This window comes from Sebastes fasciatus, chromosome 12 (genome assembly GCF_043250625.1).
Source record: "Sebastes fasciatus isolate fSebFas1 chromosome 12, fSebFas1.pri, whole genome shotgun sequence".
Lineage (NCBI taxonomy): Eukaryota > Metazoa > Chordata > Actinopteri > Perciformes > Sebastidae > Sebastes > Sebastes fasciatus.
The window spans coordinates 15,032,414-15,049,157 of NC_133806.1; the positions used below are offsets into that span (position 1 = coordinate 15,032,414).

The window sequence follows — 16,744 nt, forward strand, 5'->3', positions numbered from 1 at the left end:
ATAATCAACAGACTGAAATGGAGTAAAACTCTCTTACCAAACTTGAGGAAGAAACTCAGCTCACCTGAGTCAGGTGTGACGTCATGCGCATTATTTTTCTTCTTCTTCTTCTTTGGTGTTTATTGGTGGTTGGCAAACCAGTTTATAGGTGCATTACTGCCACCTACTGGACTACTGGAGTGTGGAGCAGGAGACTGGCAGGAAAAATAAATAAATAAATAAAATAAAATAAAATAAAAATCATGATTATTATTATTATTATTATTATGAATAATAATAATAACTAACTAAAATATAATAATAATAACTAACTAAAATATAATAATAATAACTAACTAAAATATAATAATAATAATAAAAATAATAATTAAATTCTCTCCATTATTCCTGTTGCCCTTAAGTAATTACGTCATGCGCATGCGTACTACTGACTGGTTTGAGCTGGTGGACTCTGAACTCTTATCTAATTTTTTTTATATGTTTTAACCTAATCAATTTTTTAATTAAAAAAACTCATGTTGATTCCATTTTTTTTATGAATAAAGATTAAAATATGTTTAATTTGGTAAAATCAAGTAAATTTGTGCTTGTAATACCTATGACATTCGTCATCCAATAATCATTTTTTTCAAATCTCAATTATCTCTCTCAATTAGACAGCTATTTAATCATCTTCCCAAACATCAAGAGGTTAATCAGATATAAAGGGCCTAACTTATGGAACTCATTTTCTCACAAAACATATTTAAAAGAGACATTAATCTCTGTTTCATATATTCTATTACCCATGTCTTGCATAAATATTTTAACAGTGAATTTGTTTTTACATCATTTAGGTTGAGCTAATCAATATGTTCCTTAGAGCTTTTTCTGCTCTCCCTGCACATTAATTCTCCTTGTTATTTGTATGTCATTTGTTTGATTTTAACCTGCACCAATAAATAAAATTCAAACTCATCTTTACCCCCCGTAGCAGGCAAATTTATATAATTATGTATTGTTTAGGAATAGTATATTGCTCTTCCTTGAGTTGGACCTGCTTGCTGTGTCAAAAATCCACCCAGAAATCAGGTGAAGTTGTTTTTTATCTGGTCTTTCCCTCTATATTTAAGTCAGTCCACATGAGTACACAGTCTTGGTCAGCAGTAATAAATGCCATAAGCTGTGTCCACCTGGGACTGTAGCTGTAAAACAGCAACAAATCTCTGACATGAAATAATGTCCTGTGTCAGCTCTATACTGCCCATCTCCATCTGCATCGCTGCACCCCACTGCACAAAACCCAGCAGCAGGGCCACTGATGCAACACTCTCTCTACGCTGCTGTTCCCGGAGGGCACAGATAAAACAGCAGCTCTCCCGGCCTGCTGAAGCCATATCCACCAGAGGAAGCGTGTAAACGTGACCCTGCCTCTCGTATAGATCGGGACATTCAGGTTTGCCTAACACAAGACCTATTAAATGTTATTAGGAGCCCTCCCAAGGCCTGATGCTGCAGTGAAGATTGCAAATACATTATCTCCCTCTAGTGGTGAATGTTAAACTCTATGGTCATTGTCATTCTGGGCAGTGCCTCCCCATTGATCCTCATTCAGAAAGATAGAACACTGCAGCAGTGGGAGAGTGCAACCCTGGAGTAGGATGGATGCAGTACTCTGTGTACATACGGCAGTTTGCATTATATTAAAACAATTTGGGCATCCCACAGAAAAAGACTTTGACACATAAATAACTCTCAAAACACTGGTACACAGAGATGTCAGGTTGAATACGACTATTCACAGAGGACATTTTGACATGAAACAGCAGGAAAAGCACAGGTGTAGATGATAAAATGATTGATGGCTGAATACCATTTAGCTGCATCAGTTACAGGGTCGTGGTATTGTGAATGCTGGCTCACACTGTCACACTTACTGGGACACTTGAACAGAACAGAGCCTCTGTTAATGTTATAAGTAACATCACATTTTCTATGTGTTTGTTATTGTCAACAAAGACCAAAAACAACAGCGTGTTAGTCCATCTCTTAATATTTTTTGACTTCCGCAGACTGTCTGTGTCTGTCTGCCCTAAGCCCGTTTGTTTCTACTGAATACTGTAATTATTAAAAAAGAAATAGAAAAAAAAAAGATAAATCTTTTACTTAAACAGCTGGCCACTGTAGTTTTTTTTTAGCAAACATTACTTAAAATGGAATAAATAGCATGTTTATTGGGGACTATTTTCAGCTGTGGATGTATTTACACCACACGAATATTACATGTTGGATTGACTGAAAATAAACTACAGTGTCCATGTTGTCCAGTGTGGCTTATTGATGTATTTCTTTTGGACAACAATACAGAACGGATCAATTCGTTGTTTTCATCTTTTCATGGATTCATTGATTTGTTGACAATAAGAAAACTGCAATATATCACCAGACTTATGCTTTAATCGGGGCAAATATTCTCAGTCAACATTACTTTGCGACATCAGAGTAAGAAATGGTTGCAGCTGTAATGTGCACACGTGTGGTCAGTGTGCGCATGGCTGCATACATGAGCACACATGTGCAGTTCAGTGTGTTCGAGCATAAACCAGTACTGCTGACAGGGCCACTTGAGTGATGTGGAGACAAGATTGTTCACATCAGCATACTGTAGATTATTGATGGCCTCAGACCGCCTGCGGACATTTCCTATCAATCTCATATGATGGAGGAGCAGAGATATGCTGCATAATTAGAAGCAAAGTCATTTTAAAGAATAGACGCACATATGTGCATTAAAACAGATAGCTATACTCCAGATGAATCAATTCATCATGGCTGTCATGAGCCCAACATGTTTCTTTCTCTCTGAGAAAGTCTGCAAACTGCGCTGTGGCTTCAACAACACTCTCTCCCAAAAAGGAGCAGGAAATTGACTGTTTTGGACATCGTAGGTGTTTATTTTCCTGTCACAGCCTACAGCCTGTTTCGTCCCTTTTTCTCAGATTCTCTCCTGCTCTGTCTCTCTGTCCCCGACTCACTCTCAGTTTGCATCACCCCCCTCTCTCTCTCTCTCCCCTTCCTGCCCTCCCTGAGCGTGGCTGGCCGCTGGGGTTGGCCTCCCTCTCGCTGTGCCACGTATGTAACCTAAACTGTGCAGGAGCCAAGCAGGGCTGAGCCACGAGTAAAGCTTTCCACAAGACCAGGCTGAGTCTCTGAAATCTCTCTGGACCTTGTTCAGTGAGGAATGAAATGGGGCTGCACATTCTCATTTTCTTCTCTAGACCATTTCATTTTCAGCCAGTGTAGTCTGCATCTACCTCAGACATTAGTGTTTTCTTTACCTGTTTTTATCCATCTTTAACCTCCTTTTCCCATCTTTCTGTCCTTTCTTGCACTTATTTTTTTTCCTTCTCCATATGTGTCCCTCTCTGCTGCTCTTTCCGTCCCCCCGTTTCACTTTCACTCTCCGTCTCTGTGTCAGATTTGCACTTACCTCACAGTATATTGTGTTGCTGTAAAGCGTCATCAATCCCCTCTCGTATAAACACAGGCTCCTCCTTCACCCTTACTTAATGTCATTAACAGGTGGCTGTCTAAAATAGACACACACAAACACGAACACACACACACACACACACACACACACACACACACACACACACACACACACACACACACACACACACACACACACACACACACACACACACACACGCACACACACACACACACACACACACAAACAGCAAGGCTGTCACAGATGCAGACATGTTTTTTAATCATGCTGGCATGGCTGTCGTCGTGTGACCGGACCACCCTGCAGCACCTCTGCTCATTGATTTAACATTCAAACATGTGTGGCATGTGAACAGGGTGCTGTTGAGATTGCAGGTGCAGTTTGAGGGGCACACAGCACACAGCAGTGCAAGCACACACATTTAATCATCAACAGTGTTAACCAACCAGGCTGCAGCCCCCTCCCCTGTTACACTCACTTTCCATAACCCTTATGTACCTCCCTCTCTCACTAACTCTCCCATCTCGCCCTCTATTAAGTTTCAAGCGCCTCTTCCTCCTGAACTGAACAACACACACCAAAACAGGTCAGACTTATTTTTCTTTTCACTCAAGTGCATTAGCTAGTTGTTGCTTTCTTATGCCCACATGTCACACAGGTGGCTGTGGCTGTCTTTGGTGAAACGGTAGAGAGAGTTCCTCATTTTCCTCATGTAAAATGCCCCTGTGTGTACAAGTTTATCATCTGCTCAGCTGCTACACAACTTAAGTCAGTTGTTTAGGATAATGTTTTAGTACAAAATGAGCATTTGTCTGTATTGTCCCTCCAACAGAGTAGCCTGGCATGCTCTGACCCCTCCGATCATCCTGTGGTTAATATGGATGTAATGTGATCAAGGTGTGTAACTCTATGACTACTAACTTGGCTGTCAGCGGCTACAGTCTTGATATTCTTTATTACAGTTAATGCCCGAGGAGTATTCAAATGCATGGCTGCTATTCCAAACTCTTGGATCATTAGAGACTTTTACTTTTGTAAGATTAACTCTTAATATTAGAAGATTATATCCCTTAGTGATATACTTGCTGTAAATTAGGATTATCGTTTATCGATTTTTTGGCAGAATAATATCATGATGATGTGATCTTATCATATTATTGTTCTGCACATTTCTGTTGTCCAAATGAATGTCTAATCTCTATAAATAGATTCTGCATTCATATGCAGAATCTGTAGGCAACAGGACAAGATGTTGGTACTGGAAGCGTTCTGGTTTCCATTTGTTGAGTTGTATTGACCAATCACGTTCGAGCAGGCTTTGGTTGAACGCAGGTAAACAGTCTGTGTGGAGAGCCGGAGCATATTGACCGAAATGCAATCTGGAAACGCATCAGCTATCGTCTGATGATTTAGCTTTTTATTGGTTTAAAATTAGATTGTAAACTGGCTACTTGTCAAACGATCCGGTCGTACACATCGTTTTGCAACTCCAGTCACGCATCTCAAGTTGCTAATCGGACTGGAAACAATGTTCACGGAAAAGGAAGTCCTGGCCCGGATATCCACTGGCTACACCGGAACCCCAGAAATACGACCCCTTACCCGCAGAGGCTTATCTGTCGTCAGCCCGATAGACGATGGGTTCCGAGAGTAATGTCTCCAAGCAGGTTGGGATTAAAATCTAACTCAATTAGTCATCAAAACAACATCATCACAAAGTCCATTTTATAGCTGCTCTGGAGCTTTCAATCGTATCACATGATCTTCCCCAGAAAATTGACTTTACTCTTTTTCAAGCACAACTGACATTATCAGTTATTTGTGTTTGTTTTCCACATATGAAGAGTTTGGTTACATGTATAACAGTGAAATACAGTTTATTGCTTTCAACATTAGTTTGATTATTTTATATGTGACTTTGCACACATTTGCCATATCATAATGTATAATCTATGCCAGAAATCATCCTTACAAATATTGTGATAATGGCTTTAAGGCTGCAGCTAATTATTATGGATCAACCTGCAGGTAATTTTCTCAATTAGTAGATCAATCGTATAATCTATAAGATGTCAACGTCTTCATATGTCATGTGTCAGACCAAAAGTACAAGAAGCCAAATATTTTTAGTTTACAATATAAAACTGAGAAAAGAAACAAAAATCCTCAAATCTTAATTGATAAATTACTTCAATGAATAATCGAGTATCAAAATAGTTACAGACTAATTTTCTGTCCAATTAACTAATAAACTAATCATTTCAGCTCTAAATGATCATTTCAACCATATCCATACACGGACCATAGTTTTTGTCTGGTTGTTTATAGATACATGTTACTATTTTGATCATAGTACTCAGAATGAACATCCTGCAAAACTCTAAATTTAAACTTACATCCTGGATACTGCTCTTTATATTTATATCCTGCAAAATATTTTTCACAAAGGACTTGCACTCAGGGGCTTCGTGTTGGTGCGTTGCCTATATAAAACCTCTGATGCTGTCAGCGCAAAACTCTGAATTAAGTGATCCGCCAACTGTGTGTGACCTGTTGGTGCCTCCCATCTAACTGGCCAGGCCTCATGCCTCCACTATGTGACCTGTTGGTCTGCACAGCACAGTTAATTACTGCGGCCCCCTCTCTGTCAGAGGGTTCAGGCATGAATTATCACCTCTCATGCACCCTGTGCAGAGTGGCGACACCGTTGTGCCCCGTCACTCACGTTGTTAAGACTGCCCCAAAGGCCCCTCGCTCACAGTTTGGAGTAACAGAAACAACTCCATAAGCCTGGGACCTTACAGTGATGCCACACACACACACTGAATCACACACTCGTATGCATGCTCAAAAAGACAGTCATGGCTGCAGATTCCAAGTGTTTGCTGGTACACGTAATGCAGGATGGGAGGTATTTGTGGCAACCCATTATCCCCTCAGATCAAAGGGGATCTGTGTCTGGGCCAGAGATAGTGTACCTGTTCGGGGAAGAGCTCTGTTGTCAAGTCCTCTGGGAAAATAGAAGATGGGCGGTCCAGTCTGGCGCTGTGGTGTTATCTCTCACCTTGAACCCGGAACCATCCGACTCCACCGGCTCACCCAGCCCAATTGTTTCTTCATCTGAAGCAAAATCTGCCTTTCAGGGAAATGCCATATGGCTTATCTATTGTTGGCTGAGAGCATGTCATATGGCTTTTAGGGAGGAGGGGGGGATACTGTAGATGCTGATAAAGCTCTTGGAAATTAAATATTACGCTGGTGATGAAAGGATTTTGCTCTCGTGAAGCATATGCTGGCTGCTCTTTCATCTTTCTGTTTCATCTCTCTATTTCAGGGGACTGGACGGAAAACACACACTGGCTCTCCTGGTCCATGCCTCCGTCTCCTCCCATTTTATCATTTCCTTACTTCATCCGCCCCCCCCCACTTCACTGTAACTCTGTTCATATCTCTTTCTGTCTAATTTCATTGTTCTGCCCACCTATTGTCACTTGATCCTTTGTTCACTCTTTGCTCAATTTATCCATCCATCACAGGATAGTTGATAGCTGTGTCTCCTCTTCTTTAATATACTGTTTTTTAAAACAAAACTTCCAAAACCTGCACCTTCTTCACACTTAACCTCTCCCCATTTCTTTCCTACTAAACCACCCATCTATTATTTGCTCCCCTAATATTTAGCACAAGTGCCCCGTTCTTTCGCCTGGTCTTCGTCGGGCCTGGCCTTGAGATCAGTATGTGGTCCAACTTCTTCGTGCAACCGGATGATGCATCCGGGGCGGCGGGGGCTGGACAAGGACAAGGTGGAATGAAAGGTGGAAGGGGACAGAGGAGGATCCCCAAGATGAGTGACAGCCAGGAGGGGAAGATCAAACTGGCCTTCTTTGTGTCTATCATCGGCGTGACCTTCACCGTGTTGGGCATGGGGACAGAGTTTTGGGTGGAGCTGGCCCAACCAAAGAATTTCAGCGGCAACTCGACCTGCCAGATGGCCCATTATGGCTTGTGGAAGGGCTGCATCCGCACCCTATGGGTGGCTGACATAGACCCAGAGAGGACGAGCTGTGGCCCCGCTGAACTACCTGGAGGTGAGACCTCTGGCTGCAGTGTGTCTGTGTGAGTTTGTGTTCATCGCTCTGTGTGTCTGTGCTGTCTAGGAGGTGAGCAGGTGAGGTTTCTGGAGGGCGTGTGTCTGTTTTGTTTCCCCGACTGTCTGCTCATGTCTGCTTCTCCGCAAACTGAATTGCCCGGCCATGCAAGTCTACCTCGAGGCCGCCTCCACGTTACAATATGCGCCTCGGTATGAAAGTGAATTAATAGGAAAGGGTCAAATGATGTTTCTGAGAGATAGCAAGTTGTTGACATCACTGAGGGAAAAACGTGTAGACTTAATCGCCACGATTTTTCTTTGCCATCACCACTGATGTGAAAACAGAGGGAGCAGGCAGAACTAATACAACGTATGCCCTCTGGGAATACGCTTACATCTGTAGGTCTTTTATCTGAGAGCCCATAAGGGACTGAGGAAAGCCAACATGAGAATAATTTTCATCCCACTAACAATCTCCAGATTTCTGAGCAACATATTTATGATTTTTGATAATGTCATTTCTCCCCGTATATATACATATGCACATCCACTGTAACCTTGCAAAGGGATAGAGAGAGGATATGTGAAGCTGCCTGCATACATATGTATCTAGGTCATCCTACAGATAATGTGCAAATTGAATCATTAAAGAAATACGATGCTCGAAAAACAAGAGTGCGAGCAGGACCACAGAAAAGCTGTTTCCAATTCTTGTGCTATTGTAACAACACAAAGCAGCATGCAGCTACATGTAGCATCACACAATGTCACCTTTGTGATTCACAACATTGTCAGTGTAATGAAGCATCGATTTCAAGTTTTTCCCCTGACTGGGTACCTAATCATCTCGTGTTGTACACACAGTACAGACAGGTGATAAGGGCCGGGCCACAGGTTTATTGCGATGACGAACGTCCACGTTTAGAGTTGTGACAGCTCCTCTCTAAAAGCACTTTATTCAACTTGACCGTGGTTAGGTTCTCCAGATTATCTCCACAATGACCTACTTCTGTCTGAAAAGCGAGAGAGGCAGGTATCGGGAGAAGTGAGATAGAGATAGGCGAGGCGGGCTTTCGAAGGTGCTGCTCTTGGAATCACGGCCTATCTCAGGGAATCTGCTGAGACACAGCAGAGCTCTGAAGAAACCAGAAAAATCTCCTCATCCAGCAGAGTGGATCACACATATACATAAATACTATTCACATGCATCACCTTGAATGATGTGTCACAACATTGTTTTGGTATTCAGTCGTCAAGGGATAATTCATCTTACCTGTCAAAATGTCCTGCATCTCTGGCTGCTAGATATGTGTGCCTCCGAGATGGTCTGTTGTTGTGTGTGAGAGCAGCCAGTATGCTTCTGACAATCTTTCTCACACGTTGGCCCACGCCGCCTGTCGCAGATGGCCGTGGGCCTGTCATGTTTGGAGGAAAACAACTGTTTTTGGCCATCTCTTGCTTCTCTGTTTCACATCGCTGTTTACACGCCTTTGGCTCCCGTCCCGAGCAGAGTGCGGCCCCGCTGATGCCGTGGCTGTCATCTCAAGACCAGCTATCCATCTTTCGCTGCCTGCTGGAGAGGGACATGACAGCTCAATAATTATAGCCTCAGCAGGAGGAGCGAGAGCATAACCAGTTGACTGTGATAGCATAACGTGTTAGGAAATCAGTAAGCTGATAAATGGTGTGTTTGCTTCTGTAAAAAATGTTTGCAAATGTGCTCGGGCACAAACATATTTGTGTGTGAAAGAAATGTGTGCACAACAAGCATGTGGTCATCTTGGACCACATTATATTCAGTGGGTGAAAGTCATCACTATGCGCTTGTGAAGCCAAGTGGAATCTGACTACTTCACAGTTTTTGTCTAAATATAGAGAGGGGGGAAACGAGGAAGAGGGACAGACAGGGACTGAGGGAGAGTGTATGTCTAATGCAGTATTAACCAACCCCTCTGTGTTTCCTCCCCCTCTTGACATCTCCTGCTCCCCTCACCTCCTTCTCCATCTGTGGCTCCCCTCTCTTTTCCCCTTCACTCACCACCCCTTCCATCTGCCCCCAACTCACTCCTCCTTTCCCCCCGCTATCTCATCCTCTGAGCCTCTATCCACATTTCCTGCTGCATCCCCCTTCATCATTCGCTCACCCCTCATATCCCCTTCCCCTCAACCCTTCTTCTTCTTCTTCTGCAGCCACGCCTCTCCATTTCTATCCTCCATCTGTCCCTTCTCTCTGTCTACCTCTCCTTCTCCCCTCTGCCATCCACCCTCAGTATTTTTCTGTCTCTCACCCTCTCTGGCGGCACCATATGTGCAGTGCTGGGCAGTGTGTGTGTGTGTGTGTGTGTGTCTCTGGGTATTCCAGCTAATGCTCGACACTTGGATATAAATAGGAATGATGCCTGGAAGGACAGAGTGCATGGATGCATAGGAGGCGCATAAAGAAGACCAGCAGCTATCCATAGGAGTGTGCGTGTGTGTGTGTGCGTGTATATGTGTGTGCGTGTGTGTGTGTGTGTGTACGTGTACGTGTACGTGTGTCTGATCTCTTTGTATGATCTTTTCATTTACCCACAGAAACCAACTGCACCTACTTCAAATTCTTCACCTCTGGGGAGAATGCAGTCATATTCAAGAAGACAACTGACAAGAGTGAGACGTTACACTTCCCTCCCTGCAATTTCTGCTACACATGCAGTTGCACACTAACAGTTACATTGCGGCTACTATCAATAAAGACGTCCGCTGGGGTGCTCAGAGGACCATGCTGGTGGTTTTTGCATGTTTCAGCCCATTAACTTCTGCTGCCACCCATTTTCCAAAGCAAACCATAAGCTATCAGACTGATTAATGTGTTTACATTACGGTCCGGGCAGCCGCTGGTTTCAGTGCAGTTTGAAGATCAGCTGGCTGAGACTTGATACTTACATTACAGTGAGCATAAAGTCAACTTTAGCTGTTGGTCAAAAGTTTTGAGCAAGGACTGTTTTGATGCATTCAAGGACGCTCAGACATTTAAAGTTGAAGTAGGCACGATTGGAGCAAATATGATTAAAAAAAGTTATTTTTATAAAACGGTCACTATGTCCTGACAGTATTGAATGAGACAGATAATATGAAAAAAACATCATGTGCCTCTGTGTCCTCCGGTGTCCTACGGTGTCCTCCAGTGCTCCTAATGGCATCTGCAAGATTTCACAACCAAACAACCAGTCAGAGCTGATCTGGAGACCGCGGTTCCTGTCCCGTACATTAAGTTTCACTTTCACTTTACGATCAGCTGTTCGTTTGTGTCCGGTGTTCACAACGTCAAGTCACATTTTTACTGTACAAATGTAGTAATTTTAAACCCAACCATGTTGTATTTTTCCTAATCCTAACTAAGTGGTTTTGTTGCCTAAACCTAAGCAAGTGATTTTGTTTAATTCAAAACATTAAGCACGTGTTTACTGTAGGGTGACCATATTTTCAAACCCCCAAACCGGGACCATTGAGTGTACCGCACGTTCATGCACCCTTGCGTTCGTGCGCGCACATGCACACGCTACTATGCACGCACCATAGGCATTTTCATCAGGATGGCTAACTTGGCAAACCTGTGGCGCATTTGAGCACGGAGTGGGATTAGAAAGAAGGTATTATTATAGGTGGGTGCATTAGAGGCTTTGACAATCAGGACTTATCACATTCACTGCCTTCACCCCCTTTAATCACAGGACTATCCCCCTCATGACGCACTGACAGTTTGGCAGTCCTGCAGAGAGTTTTCCTCAGAGGAAACGTATTGTTTTCTGGGACTATGGAAATCATTTTTCAACTTTAGTTTTGAACCCGAACAATCTCTATCACATCATGTTGCTCGCCACATGTAACCAGTGGATCTTCCGTGTCCATGCGTAATTGTGGCTTGACAGCGCACAATATCACTCTCTATTGCAGCAGTGCGCTGTGCTGGCTCTCTTTGTACTTATCTCATGCGCACAAATGAATTAATGAGTGTAACATGATAAACGTCTACGGAAGTATAATATTGTTATTTTAATTGTAGTGAAAACTGGGACAATTTATCAGTGACTGTTGAAAACCGGGACATTTGAGTGTTTTACAGATATTTGTCGGGACTCAGGATACCCAGCTTGAAAACCGTGACTGTCCCGGAAAAAACGTGACGTCTGGTCACCGTAGTTTACTGTGACTGAAAAGTGACGCCGAGGGGTCTGACAAAGCGTCAAGTTGGGATGATGAGTTGGGTTTTGAGTGAAATATCTTTTAACTATTGGAACGATTGCCATGAAATTTCGACATTCGTGTCCCCCTCAGGAAGAATAGTGATCACTTCGGTGATGCCTTAGTATTTCGTATAGCACCATCATCAATAATCAGAAATCAATACTTTGGTGTACGACCAAATACTTGCAAAATTAATGACATCCCCATCTGCATTTTGTATTTAGTGCTAATTATCAGCTTATGTTTTCATGCTGACATGCTAAACTAAGATGGTGTACATGAGAAACATTATACCTGCTGAGCATCAGCATGTTATCTTTGTCATTGGGAGCATGTTAGCATGTGTGTGTGTCTAAATACAGCCTCACAGACCCGCTATAGTATGACGTTAGACTCTGTTTGGCAGCCAGCTCGTAGATGCCAGAAAGACTCTGATAATACTCTGTGGTGCCAACTGCATTAAAAAAATGTGTTCTGTGATGATTGATTCTTGTGAAGCAAGTTTTAAGTCTCTGCAGGTTAATTTAAAAACCTTATGGACACACACTTGCACCAATCACTGGCTGCAATGGACGATACCAAAAATACATGAATCAATCTAAAAACTGTAAAATGCAATTGGGGGAAAAACCAAACAGCGTTTTTTGTGTGTTGCTTTCATTGTTATCTATATCTCACCTCCTTTTGGCTTCTTCTAGCCAAAATTCACCCATTCCTGAAGCTTGTATCTGCTGTGTTTTAATTAATTAAATAATAATAATATCTGTGTGGTCGAGTGTCTGAAAACATAAAACTGGCACTGGCTATTGTGAAATGTTGATCAGCTTTTTTGGGTTGCACCTGTTCAGATTTGCAATGCCAATAAAATCTGTTTTAAACAGAGCCAGTAATAGAAGTGGCACAATTCACACCATGTTTGTATTCTCATAATCAAATGTAATCTATAAACCCAGTAGAATCAAACTTTGTGAGGTGGTGTAATATCTGATTTTACAATACCTCTACCATCTTTCCTGAATATTTCTCGCTGCATAAAATAACAGATTCCAACTTTAACCACACTTATTTTCTTTCTTTGCTTTTATACTCTTTATTCATTCTGCCCTCCCTTCACAGAGCTGAATCTAGCAGCAGCTATCTTGGCCCTTCTCAGTCTGACCATGATGGTAATGGGCTCCATCTGTATTGGCATGTCCCTCAGCAAAGGAGTGCCCTTCTTTCTCAAGCCAGCCTCCTTCTGTTTCATCCTATCAGGTGGGACCTCACTATGCTATTTTACCTATTTACATTCAAGCGTGACAATATCCCTAACCGACAGTTGGTTATTTGATGACATTACCAAGTTATCTTCTAATGTGATTTTATTTTGACGTCTCTTATCCCACCAATTCCTCTCTATGTGCAGGTGTACTGGTCCTTTTCTCTGTCCTGATGTTCCACCAGTCCGTGCTGGCCTTGCTGTCCAGTGACCACACCGTACCTTTACACCATGAGCTGTCCTGGTCTGTGGCCTGCGTGGGCTCAGCGGGAGTCATTCTTATATTTGGAGGATTCCTCTTCGTCATCCTCTCCCTTCCTTTCAGCCCCTGGCAGAAATGCATGTCACACAAGAATAGTGCCACTTAGCAGAGGAATGATAATAAAATGTGAATTCAATATTCTTGTTTGAGAGCAAGTGGAAACGTCCATTAGCCCACCTGAGGGCTGGGACTTTGCTTGTTCTTGGCATTTTAATTGTCAGTGAAGTCAATCAAGGTCTTAATCAAATGTATGAAGAGAAGGCAGCAACCCGTAAGTGAGGCCTGCAGAATGTGCAAAGAATTGTTTTAGTGTTTTTTTTAGTAGAGAATAGATGGAAGGAACGGGGCTACTGCTGACTCTAGTTTTAGCTCTATGTTGTGTTTACTTAAATTGTCACAATAGGCTTGTTAGCCTGCCTATAGCTGTGCATCCACACATAAACCTAGTCCTTATGTTAGCATAAGGAGAGTAAATAAAAATGTTTTAAACGGTCAGACACATTTCAATTTTAAAACTTTTAGAAGTCTGTTTAATACGGAAGCCCATTTCTGCCAAGCAAATTAAAAAAAAACATGAAAAGTTAGCAACAAGTCCTCCAAATTAAAGTCCTCCAATCCCTTTAGAACGACACTTGGAAGCGTTTTCTCATCTGACTTAAGCAAAGTTATACTTTACGAGCATGCAAGAAGGTGACGTAAATTTCGTCATCAGAGGGTGTACACGTAGGTTCTCTACGGATATTTGCGTACCAATTTGTTGTGACAACGAGGCCACAATGCTACAGGTGATAGCTTAGCGATCTACTGTGTGGAATACGTCCTCTAAGCAGTCAGTATAAATAGTATTACTATACATCCATGGTGTCCGCAGCTGTCCGTGTATGCATCCGTTTGGGAGTATAACCAAGACTTAAACTGTTTTTTTAAAACTGCAAATCACTGCTTAAGAATTAATCTGTTTTATGATGTGACAACACTATGGTTAAGGTTTGGTTAGGTTTAGGCACAAAAATGACTTAGTAGGGTTAGAGAAAGATCATGGTTTGGATTAAAATGACTCCTTCGTTAAGGTTAGGCGACCTTCATGATAATGGTTACAATAATAAACTTGTAGTTAAGGTGAGGGAATGACGTCGTGCTTTAAAAAAAAGGGAAATGAACAGCTGTCACCCATGTCCGATGTTTTGTTGACCTAACAAATTAGGGCTGGGCGATGGAGAAACTCAAATATCACAATATTTATGACCAAATATCTCGACATCGATATTGCAACGATATTGTAGGATTGGTTGTTTTACAAAATATTTTTACGGGGCGCTTTCCCATGAATGTAAGCATATGTCATTCTGGGGCACTGATGGTGTCATTCTTCTTGGGAGGACAGTCTCACAGTTAGACATAATACAAAATTATAAGATTTTAAATCAAAAGTTTGACTTACTAAGTCAAAATGATGGATACCAAGTTGGAAATTTTGACTGACCATCTGAAAATTTAGTATTTTTTTTAACATGCTTAACTTTTCATGTCCTTTTTCAGGCGGAAATGGGCCTCCATAGATTAAAATCCCTAAAGCACCATCAGAATGTATCACCATCAACGTATACTATGTTTTTGATAACAATCAGTATGGAAGAGGTCCTGATTACTTTCAGAGAAGTTACAGAGGAGTCATATCTGCTACATACTGCCTTACGAACAGTAATTGAGTATCCTTAATATTTTAGCAATGAAGCTTTTTAACACTTAATACTTGATTAACAAAAGGCTTCATGTCATTATTTATTACTTATGTGTGTTTTACAACTATTGGGTGAATGCTGCGTCAGTATGAATGTTGAATGAAACCAACTGTGAGAAGTGATTAAAAAACACCCTTTTGTATATCAGAATTGTATGGACTCACTTTATAAGCTCAACTTTGTACATAAACTGAATGAATGTGTTTATATTGTATGAAATGTCACTTTGAAATGTATGCGGTAAATACACTTTATTTTTGTCATAGGATGCTCACCTTGTCTCTCTACCAAGAAATGTTATTTTTCAAAATAAAAGCTCATTTCTACTCATATATGTGTACAGTATGTGGCGCCAGTTTTGCTTATCATTAAAGGGATTTGACATAAAGTGATTGCCTCCGTTTTGTTTGCTGACATGACACCCTGTCTGCTCTCGAACTTGACATTCACCCATTTTCACCCCTTCACAGTGTGACTCCTAACCTCTCTGCCAAACATCCACCTCCCCCAAACTGGCTCGTCTATAATTAGGCCAGAGCTCATCGCAATGCATTTCACTGCAGAGGTTGGGAAACCTTATCCTTGAATTTCAACTATGTACCCCCCCATCCCCCCATCCCCCGCTCCACCAGCCTATCCTCATACCCCTGTGCCCTCTCCTCTCCGTCTCCACCCCTGACCTCAGTGCGTCCCTTTCCCTGCTGTCCCCAGGCGAGCCCGCCGGTCAGTACTCCTCCACCTCACCTCCACCAACCCTTCTGCCCCACGCTCACACAAGGACAACGGGACGATCAGATCAGAGATGTCCCAATAACTACTCTAACAACCGGCCTGCTGGGGAGTGAGTGGCACCTGCCCACACTCTCACACATGCCTTTAAGTCTCAGTGGGCAGAAACTGAATCCACATGACACACTATCCTGGTTGTATATATAGCTGTTAATAGTCCTACTGAGACTGTGTGACCAGTGGTGCACAAACACTACAGTAGCTGCATGTTTGTAAAGAGAAATGGGCTTCCTGGACTCCTTTATAGAGAAGGGAAAAACCTCAACTGTTATTACTGATATATTGCCAAAATATGAATGTCCATATAGCCTATTTTAAAGGTACTCTACGATATCCAGAGCATTAATATAGCAGAATGAAGTCACTCTCCCTCTGTGTGTGCTGTAATCCTTGCTTCTTTGTGTTTTGTTGACATAGCCGGGCCGGCCGTTCATGTCTTTTAGTGCATGTTCGTGCATGCTAGCGTGTCCCACTGGCTAGCTCACAGTCGCATGCTCTGCACTGCTCTCATACGGCTGTTACAGCTGATAACCATCCCTACCGACGGCGCCGTTGTGTAAGCGTAGCACCCACCCACCCGTTCCCCTCCAGGTTAACACTGTTAGATCTTTCAGCACTATTACTGTTGTTTTCACCGTTAACGCTGTCAACACTGTCGAGAGCCGTGCCGAGGCAATAGAAATGCTCCGAATCTCTTCTCAGTCGCTAGAAAAAATGGTGGCATTGAACGTTTTTGCAAACCAGGGATCCGTTGATTGGCGACGTTTCTGAACCAAGAATACGTTCATAAATACATTTTATATCAGCCTCGTATCGCGCTTGCAGAAACGTAATGCCACAAGGTTAACATCTTGGTTAAGGTTAGAAACAATATCATGGTTTC

At 42.3% G+C, this 16,744-nt stretch overlaps 1 protein-coding gene across 6 annotated transcripts; it reads left to right on the forward strand.

Annotated features, from left to right (window-relative positions):
* Window positions 1-3,986: 3,986 nt before the first annotated feature.
* On the forward strand, window positions 3,987-15,460 carry cacng6b (calcium channel, voltage-dependent, gamma subunit 6b). Of its 6 annotated transcripts, none has more exons than XM_074653426.1 (6): window positions 4,003-4,079; window positions 6,828-6,934; window positions 7,181-7,581; window positions 10,158-10,232; window positions 12,927-13,064; window positions 13,216-15,460. In XM_074653426.1, the coding sequence occupies exons 3-6, from the start codon at window positions 7,230-7,232 to the stop codon at window positions 13,434-13,436; spliced, it is 786 nt and encodes a 261-aa protein (XP_074509527.1). In that variant the 5' UTR covers window positions 4,003-4,079; window positions 6,828-6,934; window positions 7,181-7,229; the 3' UTR covers window positions 13,437-15,460. The 6 variants fall into 6 exon arrangements, with proteins under 6 accessions (XP_074509526.1, XP_074509527.1, XP_074509524.1 ...); XM_074653422.1 differs by adding an exon at window positions 4,326-4,390 and having other exon boundaries at window positions 4,011-4,079; window positions 6,828-7,581; XM_074653424.1 differs by lacking the exon at window positions 6,828-6,934 and adding an exon at window positions 4,326-4,390 and having other exon boundaries at window positions 4,011-4,079; window positions 7,175-7,581.
* The last annotated feature ends 1,284 nt before the right edge of the window (window positions 15,461-16,744 follow it).